Source organism: Acomys minous (assembly GCF_964271855.1).
Source record: "Acomys minous genome assembly, chromosome: 12".
Lineage (NCBI taxonomy): Eukaryota > Metazoa > Chordata > Mammalia > Rodentia > Muridae > Acomys > Acomys minous.
Genome location: NC_140493.1, coordinates 83,212,506 through 83,230,862, shown reverse-complemented (window position 1 = coordinate 83,230,862; position 18,357 = coordinate 83,212,506). Strand labels below are relative to the sequence as shown.

The window sequence follows — 18,357 nt, the reverse complement described above, 5'->3', positions numbered from 1 at the left end:
GATGCCCCATTTCCCTTAAAGGGGTTGGGTAGATTTGGGCCTGTAAGGCATTTTAAGAGGAAAGGTTTAAGGATAGTGACTTGCCCCTATACCTTCAGCCTTGAGGGAGGGAATGTGATTTAGGTGGGCAAAGCCATGAAGGAATCTGAGCCAAAGTAAACACAGAATGTAATGGAATAAAGTATGAAGGAGCCAAATGTTTAAGCCTAAGTGAGGATAGTACCTGGGGATAGACCCGCCCCCTTTAGGGTCTTAGTTTCCTAGGTAAAAGAATTTTTAAATGGCATCAGAACCAAGGTCAAGGTTAATCTCACTGACATTTGAAGAAGAAAATAACAGAGCAAGTAAGTTGGAGATCTCAGCTGCCATGAGGAGGTGAATAATAGAAGGCAAGCAAAGCTTACATAAAAAGCAATGACTAGGCTTCACCTCCTAAAGGAGTCAGAGGTCACTGGATTAGGTTTGTGTGGGAGCCTTAAGACAGGATGAAAATGGGCTGAGTATCAGAACAAGCGGGCATAGGTTTCTGGCCAGTGCCTAGAGAAGGGAGATGGGAAAGTCACACTTTCTGCATCACAGCTCCGAGGGTGAGCTGGCTTAGCAGTCAGGGTGTGCAGGCAGCTGGGTGAAGAGGGGCTTACAGGATGTGTGTGTAAATACCTCATTAAGAAGATGCTCTTCCTCCCATTTCTGTCCTGCCTCCAACTGTATGTGTGGCATCAGAGGATCCTTCTTGAGGATGTAAAACAGGTTTCTTTTTTTTTTGTTTTGGGGTTGTTTCTTTTTCTTGCTCCTCACTAAAGGCGGTCTACTGGCCTTGGCTGGACAAGTACTTTTGCTGTTCACATCGAAGGGTATTGTCATCTACTGACCAAACTATTTGTAAAGGGGATTCCTGACAATAAACCATGCAGTTTGCGTCAGAGAATGTTAATATGTTGATATTCGTATGTCTCAAAAGGGATCTCCAGCATGGGGGGGATGTCAGCACCCATGGTTCATACCAGAGAGCTGACAGAGATATGCACATGTTGCTGATGGTTCTTGAAAAGCTGACAGCAGCAAATGGTCCCTTCCTCCCTATCTACCATCCTCTACAATTTCTCCTTTAGGAATAAGGACTGTCGTAACCATAGGACAGAAGGTGATGTTCAGTCCTTCATCTCCTGCTGAGTAGCACTGTAAATACTTCCTACTCTTTGCTAAATAATAGTGGGCCACAGGAGCGGAGCAGTGGAAGGCAATCCATTCTCTATCCAAAGGTCCTGACATCTGACTTTGTTCATCTGGGGCACAGGCTGGATTCTCTGATGCATCATCACTCAAAAGTTGGGTTTTGGGATCAAGTGGGGGGGATTGGTAAACATGAATGCTATCAGATAGATTAAGTGAAAGAGCTAAAGTGATGGAAAGAGGGTCCACAAATTCATTTATGCGTCTGAAGTTTGTCACACAGTATAGCCTGTTCTGTCTGAAAAATCATTCAGTTCTCCTCCTGTGGACCACCAAACATGTATGGCAGTAGAAAACACAGGATCCCTTGTGCAAGGCCTGTGTTATAAATGAAATAATTTAAAGCTGTATTCAGAAGGAAACTTGAGAATCTTATTGTAGGAGTTGAGAGAAAACAACAGATGAGGCCAGCTAGAAAAGGGACGTGGGTAAGAGGAGGAGAAAGTGAATGCTTTCTGGAGTTAGAGGTCAGGGAAGCAGCGAGGCTCGGAGAGGAAGTCTGGTTGCTGTGCTGGGGAAGGAGCCCTTGAGAGTGAGTGCTGCTAGTGTCAGGGCGAGGAGGACTAGGGTTAGGGTGGTGGCCAGGAATGGTGGGAGAAAAGAGCAGAAAAACGTTTTGCTGCCAACTGTGTCCTTGTTTGTTGTTTCTTATTGCGTTGTTTTATTTTTATTAGTTTTATTTTATTTTGTTTTGCTTTTTCCTTTGAGAAGGTCTCATATAATGCTGGCTGGCCTCAAATTTAGTATGTAAGCTAGCCTTGAATTCCTATTCCTACTGGCTCTACCTACCTTCAAGTGCTGGGATTACAGGCATGCCCTACACATCCAGCTTCAGAGTATTTTTAATATCTTTAAGGAACTTCCCATTTTATGATGAGATACGATAATGCTAAGTCTGCAGCTTGCTGGGCAGCAGTCATGTATCTCAGGTGAAATCACTCCTCACGTCTCTCACATGGTTCGAGTCAGTGTCCACTCCCACCTGGACATGGGCCACTGTTGTCCCTTACACATGGACCCATCGCTCTAGCTCCTCATTACTACCCTCACCGAGTGTGCACACTGAAACTCACTCTTACAGTCATCACAGTCTCTGACTCAGATGTCGTCGGGGCTATCACCTTTTTAAAGAGGAATTGCTGAGTCAATATATGTCAATCCTGCTTTTGGTTATTTGACAATGAACTTTTGGATTGAGGAGAATGTGGCATTTAGAACCCAAAATATAAGTATCTTGCTGTGATTCTAATCATCATTTCTATATTAAAAACTTCACATGGTGCTACACTTGCTGCCAGCACAAGGTCATAAAGGTCATAAGCAGAAAAGGCCAGGTTGGTGCCCACATCCACCCCAGCGTGATTCCAGATCGGCAGCAGCCTGTTGTCCATTGTAGTATGATGTTATATCAGTCCAGTCAAGTATCATGATGGGTTACCTTCAAACAGCAGTGGCCTGCTGTCAGTTTCCTAAGGAAGATTTCTCACAGCTTAGGCTCTTGTTAGTTTGTTGTATGGAGGCCACCATTTTAATAAAATGACATAAGACTGAACGAACCGAGTTGTATATGATGAGACCATAATGTCTTGCTAACACTGGGTCGGGATGTAAATGGTAATTCCCACTGTGTCTAAACTTTTAAAATCTTCTAAAAACCCATCTGTACTACATCAGATATGTATTGACAAAGTACAGTGTTGAAGACATTGTGTTACATGCCATGCTAGAAAGAGAAAGAAAAAAAAATTTTTTTGGTATAGTTTACCAGAGAGCCAAGTACACAAATAATTACAACTTTAAACGTGCATTATATAGTAAGGCCAGAATAGTAACAGAACATTACTTATGCTCCAGGGAAAGCAACATTCAGGGGAGGTTTATAACAAAGATAGCATTTGAATTTATTTTTAAAAGAAAGGTTGAATTTAGGCTTCTCAAAGGTGACCAAGGAGTTTAGAATGAAGTTGGGTGTAATGGTGTAGCCTGTACTCCCCAGCACGCAGGAGGCTGAAGCAAGCTCCTGACCAACCTGGGCTACATAGTGAGACTCTTTCTCACCACCCCACCATCACCAATAAAAGTATTAGAATTAAACAACAACAACGAAGACAAAATGTGATTGTAAGCAGAAGGCAATGTTCACACACACAAAAAAGATAATTCTATGAAAACATCAGGAACAATCCCATTTCTCTCCTAGTTAAAAGGAAGGAATAAAAGCCAGTAGTAGACTTAATGAGACATTCCAGAAGGCACACGAGGTCATACGCAGAAAAGGCCAGGTTCAGCTTAGACAGAGATCGCCCTGTACTTTAGTTCCTTTTACCCAATCACACAAGTCAAAGTGAAACCTGAGTCTTGCCACGGAGCAATGCTTGAAGGTGGTGGAGAAGGACTTTGTGTTCTCCAGGTTAGCGTCTGACGCATAACTTCTGTATTTTAATGTTGACAGCTTCTTCCCTGTGATTCTCTAGAAGCGGAAGAAATGGGGAAACTTAGACTGGAAAGAAATGCTGCTCTGGAAGAACGGAATGTGCTTAAGGTAACCGCCTCCTCGGCGTCCTTATGTTCCCTTTCAAAAAGACGTGATCCATAGTGTATTCTGAAGCATTGAGGCTCATTTTGTTTCTACTGAAAGTATATTAGTACCAAATCAGATCAGTTGTCGAGCTGTCTGTAGCGAGCTATCCTTAGGTCAGCACTCACGCATCCAGTGCGCCCAGTGGGTTTCCCTCTCGGGTCTCATCTGGCGCCTCTTACTCTTTTGTCCTCTCATATTGGTGACAGCAGCAGGTGTAGCTGAAGAGCCAGCTAAGCAAGCTGTGACAAATTTGAATCCTCTGGTGTTTGTAGGCAGTGCATTTCTTTTTCCAGGTGCAGGGTCATGTCTGAGGGACACGCTAATGCAACTTGAAAAATGAAGGCACCGTGCTTTCAGGAGAGAACAAATCACATATGCTCCAAATACACGATAATATTTTGAGGCTTTCCCTATAGTGGCATTCTGTGCTTAATGAAATACTAGGTTTAAGTTAAATCCTGATTTTTACAGGAAGCCATCATATGTTCTAAGGAAAGTAACATAGCTACTTTATGATCACTTTATCATTAAAAAAGCATTTTAACATATTTTGTTAGGTGAAGTTCGCTAGTTATTTTATTTAGTTTTACTGATATAAACTCTTCATTCAAAAAAGAAACATTATTGTCTTTCTACTGTTGTCTTATAATGCCAGTCTTTAGAGGAAGCCAACATTACAAGTTTTTAGCATATCCTCTCAGAGTTTCTGAAGACAGCCTAAGCAAAGCAGATTTTAAAAACGAATGTATACCTGTAGGGGCCGGAGACACATGGGAGCTGCTGAACCTTCCTCTACAGTTAAATACGGTCCTAAAACTACTCTAAAAAGTGAATTCCTTAAGCATTTGTTACAAAGTGTGTATGCGTTCACGTCCGCACGAATTAGTTCTCACAGGGCCGCCTTCTTACAGCTGGGCTCCTGTTTCTCTGTGATTCAAGCAGAAGCACGAGCAGCTTCTACCACAGCTCTCCATGTCCTCCACGGCAGAGATCTCCAGCTCCAGCTCGTTCTTGTGTGGGCTTGTTAGCCAGCTCTCTGTTCATGGATATTTAGGCTACCTTCCGTCTTCAGTTATCAAAACTAACTCCAGGGACGGCAGAGATGACCCAGCAGTGATGAGAACTTGTTCCGAGTCCAGAGGACTTGAGTCGGGTTCCCGGCGCTCATATCCGGTGGCTCACAGCTTCCTATAGCTCCAACGCTAGGGGCTCCAGCGCCATCTTGCGGCCTCCAGGGACACCTGCACGTGTGTTACATACACACAGTCGATACACACACATGAATATGAAAATAAAAATGCATCTTTTAGTAACTTTGTAGATGTGTCAGTGGGCACTTGTGAAGGTTCACAGTATATCTGTGGAAATGGAATTGCAATATTAAAATAAAGCAATGTAAAACATTCTATATTTTTCCCAATTTTCTTTCATAAGGCTTTAGTAATTCATATTCTTTCTTAGTAATTCACATTCTTTCCAAATATAAATGAGCTTCTTGTGAACATAGTTATATTTTTTAACTCTGAAATCACCACCTTTCCACAAGTTGATGTACTAGTGGAAATACAGAATTCACTTTAAAAATGACTGGTTTCTTCTTCTTCTCTTAGAACAATCCTGTGGTGCTGGTCACATCCGTGAGACAATATTCTTTATGTGGCTCAATTTTACACAAAGTCCACAATGTCAGAGGCTTCAGAGATTCTTGGATAATTTTCATTTCCCCAAAGTTTATCATTGTTAGATTTAATGATATATTTTGAGTTTTATTTGAATGTCAATATTAATTGCTAGAATTGTAATTTTAAACTGTGTAAGTCATACTTGTGTAACATTTAAACAGGGTTCCCTGAGGAGCCGTTCAATCAAGATCACCTTTGAAGTTCATGAACTGTAAATAAGCATAGTTTAATGTTGCAAAACCTAAAGTTCCAGAATTTAAAAAGGCTGTTTTAGGTTTCCTCTACGTTAATTTTTTTCCCCTCTGAGACCGATTTAAAAAAAAAAAAAAAGACAGGGCTGAAGGGGCGTCCCAGGTGTCAGCAGTGCTTGTTGCTCGTAAGAGGACCTGAGTTCTATTCCCAGGGACAGCCATCCTTAACTGCAGCCCCAGAGGACCCAGGGCCCTCTTCTGAGTGATCTCTGTGGTCACCAAGCACACATGTGGTGTACACACACATGTACGTCAAACATTCATACACATAAAACAAAATGAATAAATTTAATTTAAAAATTAAAAGTTGTATAAATAGTATATCAAGCAGTAAATATTTTGCTTGAGGTAAGGTTTGCATCTTCAGTTATCCTACCTATTTTGTTACAGGTATCTATGCACACAGAGTCACACAGACATGGAGATACACACACACACACACACACACACACACACACACACACATATGCATGTGCATCCTCACTCATACAGGGGCACATGGAGCAGGAGAGCTTGTTAAGTGAAGATGATAGAGTGGAAATGGCCTGCTGTTGCTCATCATCATCCTTTGATAGCGCCAGTCGCTCTGTCTCACTTGAGGTACAATAATATAATTTTAGGCCTGTGGCCAGTTTTTATCTACAGAAGTTATTCTTAATAGTGCTGTAGGAACTATTTAACTCAAAGATTTTCACAGAATTTAAGCTGCTCCTGCTTTTCACAGAAGAGTGGAAATAGATGTGTTTCCCATTTACACATGCAAAGAAAAATAGCAGAGCACCAAGGGGGGAAGGTGGCTTGCAGAGTGTGAACTCAGAAGGCCCCCCTCGCTAGGCTGCTGATCTGTGGGTCAGTCAGTAGGCCACTCTGTTGTATTCACCTCGACTTACAGCTTTGTTTCCCTCCTAGACCAGAGTGGGCTGAGTTCTGCCAAGGGTCAGGCTCTGCTTCTTCTAAACATCATCCTCTTACCATGACTCTTCACCACTCTATTTAAGATCCAAGTAGCACTATTCATGTTTTCAGTAAGATGGCTCCTGAGTCACTAAGCATTTCTTACCAAAGTAGAACATCTCAGGGTACAAGTTTGATTTGACATTAGCTTTCAAAGATGATAATATTTTACCTTTATGTACATATTAAGATATATAATATAATATAATTATATCTTTTATCTATCTATATATATAATGTCTTTTCTGTGAATAATTGTTTAAAAATGGGCTAAAATTGGGTAATGACAGCTGTCTCCCCAAATTTAGTTACTATTTACCCACTTCAATCCTGACTGACTTCTTCTGGACTTCAAATTTTAACATCGTATGTAAGGAAGGAAAGGATGTTTCCACCGCAGTTATACTTAGGTAACTGATTACTAGTGAGCTATCTATAAAGCCAGAACAATAACCAAGGACTGCACTGGAACCTTTCAGCAATTTGGTGCTTGGGGGAGTAAACTTTGAAACCGAGTACTAGAAGTCACACTTGATGTCACCATGATGTGCTATTCATTCAGTGATTTTTAAACACAGGAGAAATTACTTGAATCCGAGAAGCATAGGAAGCAACTGATAGAAGAGCTCCAGAACGTGAAACAAGTAAGTGTGTGTGGCGTTTGGGGGGGAGCGTGGGGATGGTGGGGTGCATGGAGGCGGGTCCTGAGCCTACTCGCGTATTCCTGTGTGTGAGGCATAATGTTAAAGCGGTACTGGTCCATCATATCTCAGAATTTGCTGCTGCGAATAACATAGGAGAAAACTGCAAAACTCTAGAAATGAGCATTTGGAGTTTATGCCACTGGAGTCCTGCTCTATTGATCAAATTTTTAAAAATTAAACTCTAAAATGGCTTCCGTGAACCAAAAGGACCAGTCTCGTTACTTTTCTATTATCTTTCATTTCCCTTTTCTGTTTTCTCTTTCTTCTGTTAGTTGTACTTCAAAATTTTATTAAAGAAAAAACAAAACAAGCTCTTCTCGCCAAAACTGCACCATAGATCATTACTGTAGTTAGTTGCTAATGGTAAATAGCAAGTGTTTGCTTTCACTTTGAATAATCTTCACCTAATTAGAAGTAGAGTAGAACAAGACAAATAGCCACATGGAAAATATAAACGCACAGTGAATACACTCAGAATAAGAGCAGTGGTCACAGAACCATGTTAGACCTCAGTGGTGACTGCTGAATTCTGAATCCCCCTCACACTGTCCTCACAGAACGTATTAATTAGGCAAGAAACCAAAGCCATACATGACTCATATCCACAAGATAACAGTGACAGAGACCAGAACAAACCTCCTAACTACACGTAAGTAAAGTAAATGATTTTCAAGATAAGGCCTGCCACGGGCCTGCCACACAATCCAGGGTACCTAGAACAGAGAAGGCCTGAAAGAGTCTGAAAGGCATAGGAAGAAACAAAAATCGATGAAACAGACAGGAATTCAATCCCAGAAGGAAAGTGTAGTAATTGATACCCAAATCCTGGATATCAGTCAGGACTTGATCGCTCTCAGCTGGGATTCAGAAGTATGTGCGCCCAGAAGTAGCAGCCTCCAAGAGTCGTTGCTTTTTGGAAGAATCAGATAAATTAGCATTAACAGAATACCTTGGGACTAGGCGGTGATGGAGATGAGAGCCACAAGAGGAAATGAAGGGCTTTACCAAAAAAGAAGACATATCAGTTTGCTCACTTTTTACCTTGGGACCACCAGCAGTATGACCCATAATGTACCTACACAGAAGAGGGTCCTCTTGACCTAAGACCTATCTATGAAATAACTTTTTAAAGCAGAAAAAAATTCCATCATTACCAACTACAAAATTTCATGTGAATGAAAGCTTGTGGCCTGGTGAAAGTGTGCACAGTAATTGCATAACAACGCAGAAGACGACTGTAATTGTAATGTTCCACACTCAGCTGAATGTCCTCAGTAAATATCTGGAGCTAAGAGGAATATGGCTCAAATCTGAAGAAAAAAAAAAAAGACTAGGACCAGTGAGTGAGACAGCTCATGGAGTAAAGGTGCTTGCTGTCAAACCTGACAGTTATTAAAATTTGATACAGAGATACAAATAGAAACTAAATTGGCAAGAATTATATTCAAGTACACTGGGAATAAGAAAATAAATTATAGAATTTCTTGAAGAAACCAGTCAGAACAAGAAAATGCTAAAATTAAGAATTATCATCCAGCCAGAATTTCCAGGATCAAAAGACTTGCACCTGAGGAGCATGCTCTGAGGGTCCAGATCCTCCCAGCACCACCCTGCATACATGCCCTGAAAGGTGCTGGGTTTCCCAGCTGAGAAGTAAGTTCAGTTACACCTGGAGCAACCTCATAAAATAAGGAAGTGCTGAAGTTGACAGAGCCGTGCCGTGAGAGCTGCCTGACAAGGACTTCTGTGCCCACATCTGGATGAACCAGGACACCGAAGCATTAATCATAGTCAAAACTGATGCCCATGGAGTAATGATAACTCATGAGCCCATACCATGTGTAATTAGATTAGCTAGCTGATGGGAAAGAGAGGCATGCTGGCTTATGGTGATCATGGAGTGCACACTGGAACCAGCAGAGATGCTACTAGATTTGGAAAGAAGCATTTTGGATGTTTTAGTAAGGATTGAATTAGGGACAAATTAAGATGCTAAATTTAGGAGGAATTTTAATGAACAAGATAGCTACATAGTTACATGGCTTAAAAGTAACTCTACAAACCACTGCTAATTATAAGGGAGAAATAGTAATTATGCAGTGGAAAATTGAGAAAACAGTTTGATGCTAAAAGTTCTCCTCACGAATGAAGAAGTCATTGTCGCTCCAAATGTGATACCCTGGAAAGGACACAGTGTCACCTGTGTGCAACTCTGACTGAAAGTGTATAACCTGAGTCTAACCTTGGGGAGCATCTGGCATCTGATAAAATATTGGATGTTAAGAGGAGTTAAGAAATGGAAAAATCTAAATAAATATCTGACTGTAGGCTGGATGCTGTCCTGGGGTAGGGGGACTAATGAAGCTTACAGAGTGATTTGATAGATCAGGAATGCAGAAGGTTGATGAGATCAATGAAAGTAATAAGACCCCTAAAGGACATATAGCTATATATGGTCATATCTTCATTAGGAATACTGTTGGACTTAAGGATGAAGGGCTGTGATATATGTAACTTATTCTCACACAGTTATATTCACAAATATACATGCCTGAATATAGAGGAGATGGAAAACATGTAATGTCTTATCAATAGCTTCTAAGTATCTGTACTTTATAAGAATATCTTATATCTCATCCATGAACATATTGGCCACAGGTTGAATCAGGTGAGTTTGCTAACTCTGGGTAGAGGATATGAAAACATCCTTCATATTATTATTTATTTTTGTTCAAAAATTTTTTGATTTGTTTATTTTATGTATGTGAGTATGGGTCTGCATGTACATATGTACACTACATGCATATGACAAGAATGTCAGAAAAGGCCATGGATCACCTGAATCTGGAATTATGAATGGTTGTGACCTGCCATGTGGGTGGTGGATACCAAACCAGGGTCCTCTGCCAGTGCTCTTAGCCACTGAGGCATCTCTCCAGCCCCTCTTAATGTTATTCCCACAGTTAAGAAAAAACTTAAGTCCTCCATAGTTCAGCCAAGTATTCAGACTTGTTTTGAGACAGCCTTTTTTATTCTTTTTCTGCATTTCTTTTTTAAAAATATATTTCATTAATTTATTCATATTATATCTCAGTTGTTATCCCATCCCTTGTATCCTCTCATTCCTCCTTCCCTCCCATTTCCCTCTTACTCCCCTCCCCTATGACTGTGACTGAGGGGGACCTCTTCCCTCTGTTCTGTAGCCCAGGCTAGCCTCAAACTCATGACAGTTCTCCTGCCTAAGCCTCCAAAGTACTAGAATTACCATTCAAACACTCCCTTTTGTTTTAGTTTTTAATGAAAGTGTGTATGTGTGTGTGTGTGTGTGTGTGTGTGTGTGTGTAACAGACTTGAGTCATCAGGCTTAGCCATGAGCATCTTTACACATCGGGCCCTTATTTTATGAACTATTTGATTGGTGTGCCTTTTAAGTTCTTTTACTACTCTGTCTTCAGTACCTGCATCTTCAGTATGCTTTATAGTTCAGTGTTTGTGTTCTGAAAGGGGGATGTATGAATCTTCCTAGTTCAGTGTTATGTGAAAAGTAGATTAAGGGATGCTCACTACATTTAATGAAAACTTTCTGGTTTCTTAAATTTTGGGGGTGCATTGGTTGTTGAATACCAACTATGTTTAATGCAATTACTACACTAAGGCTGACATAAGACAAATCTAGGGACAAAAAGAAGGGAGGAAGGAAGGAAAGAGCCAGCAGCTATGCTGTCTTTTCCCAGAAATACCTACCCTTTCCACATGAGAGTTTTCTGTATTAGTTTCTCTGAAATGATTATTTTGCTTTATTCAACAAAGGTTAGGTCTATATCAATAAATCACTTGTCAGAATTGAATATAAACCAACAGGAAATTGAGGTAGAGATGAAGTTGTATGTGAGGAGTGGAGACTCTTCCTGTTCTATAATGGATGAATGCGCAGAAGCAAAAGTGTAGGAGATAAGGGGCTGCTGACGTAACAGATCATGTGGGCTTGGATGCCCACCCTCCCCGTGTGGTTGTTAACCACCAACAAGCCACTTTGCCTTCCCAAGCCTCCATTTGGTAAGAGGATCCTTCCCACGAATGTCAGAAGAGTTGAGAGAAATAAAATCCATACAGTGTGCTCTATATTACCCATAGTAATCACTCAAGCATTAACATGACTATTGGAAATCTTAGAAGAAATGTTAAAAAAGATGGGTGTAATTTCTTTAAGCCTTTTGATTTGGAGTGGAAATGAAATGTTAGTTGAGGGTTTAGGGAACTTCTCGTAGGTTGGGTAGAGTATAAGCTGAGCTTGTAGCAGTGTGAAAGTTCTGACATAGCAGGGGAAAGCATGTCTGTAGGGACAGAGGCCATTTTTGTGTATTTACTTTTCATTGTGTTTGTATCTTTGTGCCTGATAAAGTAATGATGATGTCTTTACTATAATTGATCCATAGAACTTCAGAGTTTTAAGAATTTTAACTTTTGTCAGCTGCTTCTTGGAAAACAGCAGCTAAGTATTCTTGTAATCATTGAAAAGCCAGGAACATGATAGAAACATGGAGATAAAGAGGACAGAAAATGACATTTAAGTTGAAATTTTGAGGCCTAAGCACATAGGCAGTTGAATGTCAAACTACAGGCTCCAGGATCAGCTGCCCCCAACAGTATTTGACAAATGGGAAAATGAACAGTTTACTCCCCCTTGATCTTATCACATTCCTTTTAACTCCACATCCATCTTTTGACCCTGCAGGTTTGGGGTCACCTGAATGTTTATAATTTCAGTGTTTACCACTTTTTACCACCGCCCTCACTGGTCCAAGCTACTATCATCTTCCCTTCCATATCAGCTCCCTTCCATGTCTTACTTCTGCCCTGCCCTCCCCTGCATGACCAATCTGAAAACTTAGCTATACATAGCCTTTTAAAAACTTAAGAGAACTCTGAAGATTCTCTGACAACCAGACAAGTTAACTCCTGGCAACACCCCGCTTGCCTCAAAGAAGATGAGCATCAAAGAACCTCCTTATGGAGTTGGCTTCAAATGTGGCAAACCAGCCACTGGGAAGAATGTCCTTGTTTCTGCCACAGACAGAATTCTGCCTAAAAATGGGCAAGTTTAGATGCAGGCAGAGTTAACGACCAAACTCTGCCAAGACACGGTAAGCAAGTCCTCAATAGTTCCTGCCTCGCAAATATGTCTGTCAGATATATTGGGCCAGAAGGCTGAAGATGATGCTCCAGCGTTATAGAGAGTGTTGAGTGACTGTTCAGGCAGTAAACTGTCTCTGACATCTTTTCATTTTGGAAGCTGCTAACCCGTACTCCACGTTCACTCGGGTATTTAAGTTTTATTCTTTCTCAAGTCTCTGATGGTTTGAAGACTAGATAGTTTATTCTTTCAATTAAGCTTAGTAGGTTAGGAGTTAAGATGTTTTTAGATCAAGATAGATGTTTTAAGTTAATAGAGATGAGATATGATAGATACTAATCTCCGTTCAGAAATTCAGACCCAACAAGATAGGAAAGATGTTTACTTCAAATTTTCCAAATACAAATGTCCAAATCACTATGAATGTAACATTTATATAATTCCTGATTGTCTCATGGTTCTTCCTGCTGTATGCAGTTTATTTTAGTCATATGTAGTGATATAAATGTATATGTTAAAAAAGAAACATAATAAAAAATATTTTTAAAACCTTAACAGAACTCTTTAGGGCTATCTGTCTCATCTAGTAAAAGCTGAAAGTTCAAAAATAGACGTCTCAAGTAAATGGCAAAGTTGACCAGGGGGCATACATGGTCTGCCATCTTGCGCTGACCCTCACACTCTACCTGCCCACATTGACTTCTCTCATGTTCTCCTCACCTCCAGGCACTGTGTTTCTCCAGCTCATCGGGCCTTTTGCACCAAAACCCACTAACACTGCACCCTTCACTGTGGGAGGAAGAGTTTTGAGTATTACTAATTTCTTTTGCTCATCATTTAAAATGTGCTTGTTGGGTTTTTATTTTTTTATTTTTTTATTTTTTATTTTTTGCTCTTTATCTTTGTTTATCTTTGTTTCATGTGGACAGCTGCCTCTGATTCTAGCAACAGCTGCCACAGACTAGGTACTCAGATGTTTGGGCAACTGAGAAAGGAAAAAATGAAAAAAAAATGAAAGATTAATTTAACATCAGATTCGGAAGTAATTGAAGAACAAATAAAAGGCTGTTGTAAGAGTCTGTGATAGTATCTTGTATAGAAATGTAAAAGCCACTAATGGGTTGATGCATTTTTTAGTAGCAGAAAGAATCAATAATGTTAAATATATTCAACCGATTATATTCCAAATTTGGCATGCAGCAATATTAAAAATTTAATAATGAAATATTTTTTGTACTGTAACTTCACAGTAGTATTTACTTTGCACTTTAAAAACATCTTATATTAAATTTTGATGGGGAATACTGGATCTTTTTTTTTTTAATTTATTTATTTATTATGTACACCAGAAGAGGGCACCAGATCTCATTAGAGATGGTTGTGAGTCACCATGTGGTTGCTGGGAACTGAACTCCGGGACCTTTGAGAGCAAACAGTGCTCTTAACCTCTGAGCCATCTCTCCAGCCCTGGATCTTTTTTTAAGTATAATAAAATTTAAATGTAAAATATATAAAATATAATAAAATTCAAATACAAAAAATATGATAAATAAAAATACAAAAAAATAAAATAAAGTCTGTGTTTAAATATAAACAAAATAAAACCTATATAACAGATTCATATGCCTGACTTTCTCTAAACTTACTTTAAAAGTTTCTTATAACTGTTCTTAATATTTGCATCATGTTCACAAAACTAAGTTTCTTAGAATACTTTCTCTTTTCTTACTACATTCATTTGTGGATATACAGTAACTCTTTTAAACTAATGTAACTCCATGTTCCAGGAAAATTAATATACTCATCATAGTTCTACACTATCAGCCACAAACCATATTCAGTAACATTCTAATTTCGAGCCATTTGATATAACACTTGTCCATAACCATGATTTGCCTGTTGATACATATAGGGAACATGCACACTGTTCTAGTTGTTTGTATTGTTACCACTGTCGACAGCATGTGAAGTTCACGCTGTTTTCACACTTCACAAGCCAGGTTTACCCTTCAGCGCTTCATGTGAATTAGTTCGTTCGTTTGTATGGAGTGTGAGATTAATGAGAAGAATGTAAATTGCACTGCCTTTTCTTTTGCTTTTGATTACTGGATAATGGGGCTGAAACTGTGCCCATAGCAGTTTTTATACAGGGAGCACAGGTCTGTGGGGCCTTTACCATATGTATGTATCTTATGGGTGTAATGAAATAATAAAACTCATGTTTAAAAACATCGATAAATTCAATGTCTTGCTCTAACAAATCTGGAATACCATCTGCTGTAATAAAACTTTTTTTTTTTTCATTATCTAGCTGAAGTTTTTCTTTTAAATATCTATTCTAAACATTTCAGTGTTTGGGGGCAGTTTTAGGCTAAAAACTAACATTTCATCAAAATTTGGAAATTCTTTGAAATATATGTTCATGAGATGTGAGTGAGATATTGTTTCTTGTTACATCATTTACCTGAAATTATAGATTAGTAATTTGTTTGCATATTTTAATTCTGAAAAAAAAAATATATATATAACTTTTTCTATCTTTTTATCATAATAGAAATTACCAGCTCAATTTAAAAATGGCTTCTGCTTGTGCAATTACCAAATCAGTTCCTCAGCTTCCAGGGTTACAAATGTGGGTCATTTACTTCTGAGTTAATGGTTAATCCCATTAATTCTTTACTGATTGCCAAATGAAAACTTTTTAGCAGACTCCCTGTACACTTACAGAATATGTTTAACTATTGCTCAATTTTTATGTGTTGAAAAAGTGTTGTACTCCAAATATTGCTATAAAATATGCATGCTTAATCTTTTTTACTGTCCTTTTCATATTGTTAGTCAATTTATTCTTCATAGAATATCCTAATTTTATTCCTCTTGATATTTTGATGAATTCTTTGCATCTTGATCATTTACACCCCTAACTCTCACTCCACCTTCTTCCACACCCTTCACACCTCCCCATCCCTCCTGAATGGCCTCTTCTGTTTTGCTTTCTTTTTCCTTGTTTTTATAACCTTCTGCGTCCAATTAGTGCTGCCTATATGCTTGTTGGGTATGGGGTCCTTCCCGCACTGCCCACTTCCACACTCCTGAAGAGTAATAATTTCACCTCGCTCCCCAGCCATCAGCTGCCAGTAGCTCTTTAGCTAGAGATAGAGCCCTGTGGACCACCCCTTCCCCTCCCCCCCACCCAGTCTCTGTGCAGGTAAGAACAGCTGCTGTGAGTCCCTGAGTGCCATGGCCTCATCACGCTCTGAAGACAGCATCTCACAGCACTCCTCCCCACCTTCCAGCTTTTGCATTCTCTGTGCTCCTCTTCAGCAAATATTTCACGAACCTTGAAGGGGTTAATATAGATGCTGTGCTTAGGGCTGAGCACTCAGAAGTCACTTAGTCTCTGCTCTTGGGTCAGTCACAAGGCTCTACAGTGACAGCTGCTCACTGGGAAGAGAAGTTTGTCTAACCAAGGCTGAAAGCAACTTGACAAAAACAGTATTAGTAAGTTTACTCTAAGGCCTATGGCCTCACCAGCCATGTTGTTGTTGTTGTTGTTTTGTTTAGTTTTGTTTTACCGAATTTACCTGAATTCCTCCTATTACAGTGGCCCTCACATCCAATCAGAAGGTGCATAGCTATGCCCATAATACTCATGCTGCTGTTGTACAAGTAGACACACCTTACCTGACAAGTGGGTGTGGGAACACTCAGGGTCCACCTCTAGGAGAGCCCACTGATGCTCTTCTCTCTCCAGCACCTGCATAACACCTTTCAGCACTATGAATGCTCACCAGTGGAGAGGATTTCTCCATCAGTCCCAGCTTGAGTTCTCTGTGTCTTGCATCCGAGGTGTGTTGTATCTTCAATGACAGAAATGTACAAGTTAGTAATGGGAGGCCAGCAAGAGCAATGGCAACAGCATGTGTTGCTTGGGGCCAGGGGCTGCTGGGTCTCTGACCCAGAATGCATAGGGAAAGAACATTTATTCAGTCATTTCAAGAATGTCCTACTATAAAATGATGAACCAATGGTGAAAGCATCGCACTTTCTCCTTCCAAAGGAAGCTCATTCACCTTTAGTGTAGTGTCCTAAAAAGAAAGCAATGAGTAACTAAAAAGGAAAAAGGGGATAGCGGGCAAAAGGAAGGGAGAGAGGAAGGAATAACTTAAAAGACAAGCGTTGAGGTATCCTCGTCCCTTTTCATTGAAATGGTCAGGGCCCCTCATTTTCCTTCAGCCAGAGATCACCTTGAAGCTTCATTCCCTTGGTTCTGTAGTGAATTGACTCGATTAGGGATTGGTCTCAGAAACCTTTTTTTTTTTTTAATGAGATTTCATGCCCTACAGACTAGCTCAGCCCTGCTGTTTAAAATTATGAGGACAATTTCCCATGGAGGTATACTTGTCACTTTTTTCCCTTCAAGTTCTAACAACTTCTAACAGGTATGAGCCATTCTTGGAGCATCCTCCTTTGATCAACAGTTTTCTAAAACCCACCCTCACACTCAAATTGTTTTTAAATTTTCTTCCAAGGTAGTGTTATGACCTCGGGCAACAAAGAATTGGTGAATACTCCAAAGCCCAAACACTTAGCTTGTCTGAACCAGCCTTTGCTCTGGTGGAACATGGGCAATTGTTTATTTGGCAACTTCAGCAGGATCAGATAAGCCAAGTTGTAGTTGCCGCACCTGTGCAAAGCCTGTTCTGAATGCTTGCGTAGGGCATGAAATGGGTCAGGCCAGCCCAGGAGTCTCTGGCATGCAGTTAGTCACAGCACACGCTGCTATCAGCTCCGTCTCGGTTTGTGGATGCGGCACGAGAGACAACTTTGAAAACTACTAAGGTATCTCTGAAAAGAACCCTAGTTGCAGTCCCATGCTCCTGGAGAGTACGTTTCTTTGTGGTCTCAAAGAAACAGTGAGACCTCTAATTTTTTATGTGTGGGTGGCCTCTAGATCCCTTCTTAGTTTTTGGTAATTTGAACTTTTTAATTGTTTTCTAGACCAGTACTAGTAGTCATTCTAAAATGCCATCTCATCATTACAGAGGGAAGAATAAAAGTACATACATTTGTCGTATGAATCCTCTCTGTTCCAAAGCATGCTCAGTTAAATGTCCATTGTGACAGGATGATAACTTGCTTCCTCCCAAAAGCCTTTTACAGAAAGATGCCTCCTGCTGCCCTTTTGAGACCACTGCCACCTCCTTCCACCTGCCCACCTAATGCCTGACACCCACTAATCTATTGTCCATCTCAATTTTTGTCGCTTGAAAAGTTACACAAACGGAACCATACAGCAAGCTGCTTTTCATAATGATCTATTTTCACTCAGCTTAACTCCCTTGGATTCCCCTGGGATGGCTGTATAGATCCATGGGTTGTTCTTTTTTGTTGATGAGAGCACAGTCAAACTAGTTCTCTCTTTAAAAAGGTTGCTGGATTGTTTCAATGTTGCCTTTAGGTTGTGCTATTCTACTGTTAGATTGCAGGCTGTGATCACTGGGGGAGATCTTATGAACACCACATTGATCTGTGATACTGTAATTGTGAATCAGTACCAACTTCAGAGCGGCTTTTAAAAAACAAAACCACACTCTGAGAACCATTAGAAAGCACTTACACTGTTAGGCAATGGTGGGATTGAAGAAATATATGGGACAAATACAGTTGAGTATATTTTTCAGTATTAATTCTCTTTTGTGATGAGAAAATGACTTCTTTCTTCTCTACCATTAAACTCCGCCCTAGAAACTGCCTGAGGAAGCTTATTTGAAAACGGAGCAGGAGACGTGGTTTCCCAGAGTCCCAGTCATCATTC

The 18,357-nt window shown here is 40.0% G+C and overlaps 1 protein-coding gene and 1 long non-coding RNA gene across 4 annotated transcripts in view; one reads left to right on the top strand and one right to left on the bottom strand.

The window, feature by feature from the left end:
- STXBP4 (syntaxin binding protein 4) overlaps positions 1-18,357 on the top strand; it is a 134,339-nt gene that overhangs the window by 39,492 nt on the left and 76,490 nt on the right. For all 3 annotated transcript variants that reach the window (XM_084750199.1, XM_084750201.1, XM_084750200.1), the window contains 2 exons: positions 3,686-3,775; positions 7,280-7,345. In XM_084750199.1, coding sequence (XP_084606325.1) covers positions 3,686-3,775; positions 7,280-7,345 — 156 coding nt within the window. The remainder of the gene's footprint in view (positions 1-3,685; positions 3,776-7,279; positions 7,346-18,357) is intronic.
- Positions 4,133-16,857, bottom strand: LOC311579535. The gene is made up of 2 exons (XR_014773182.1): positions 16,224-16,857; positions 4,133-5,172 (listed from the first exon to the last, which is right to left on the bottom strand). It is a non-coding gene; the product is annotated as an uncharacterized lncRNA (long non-coding RNA).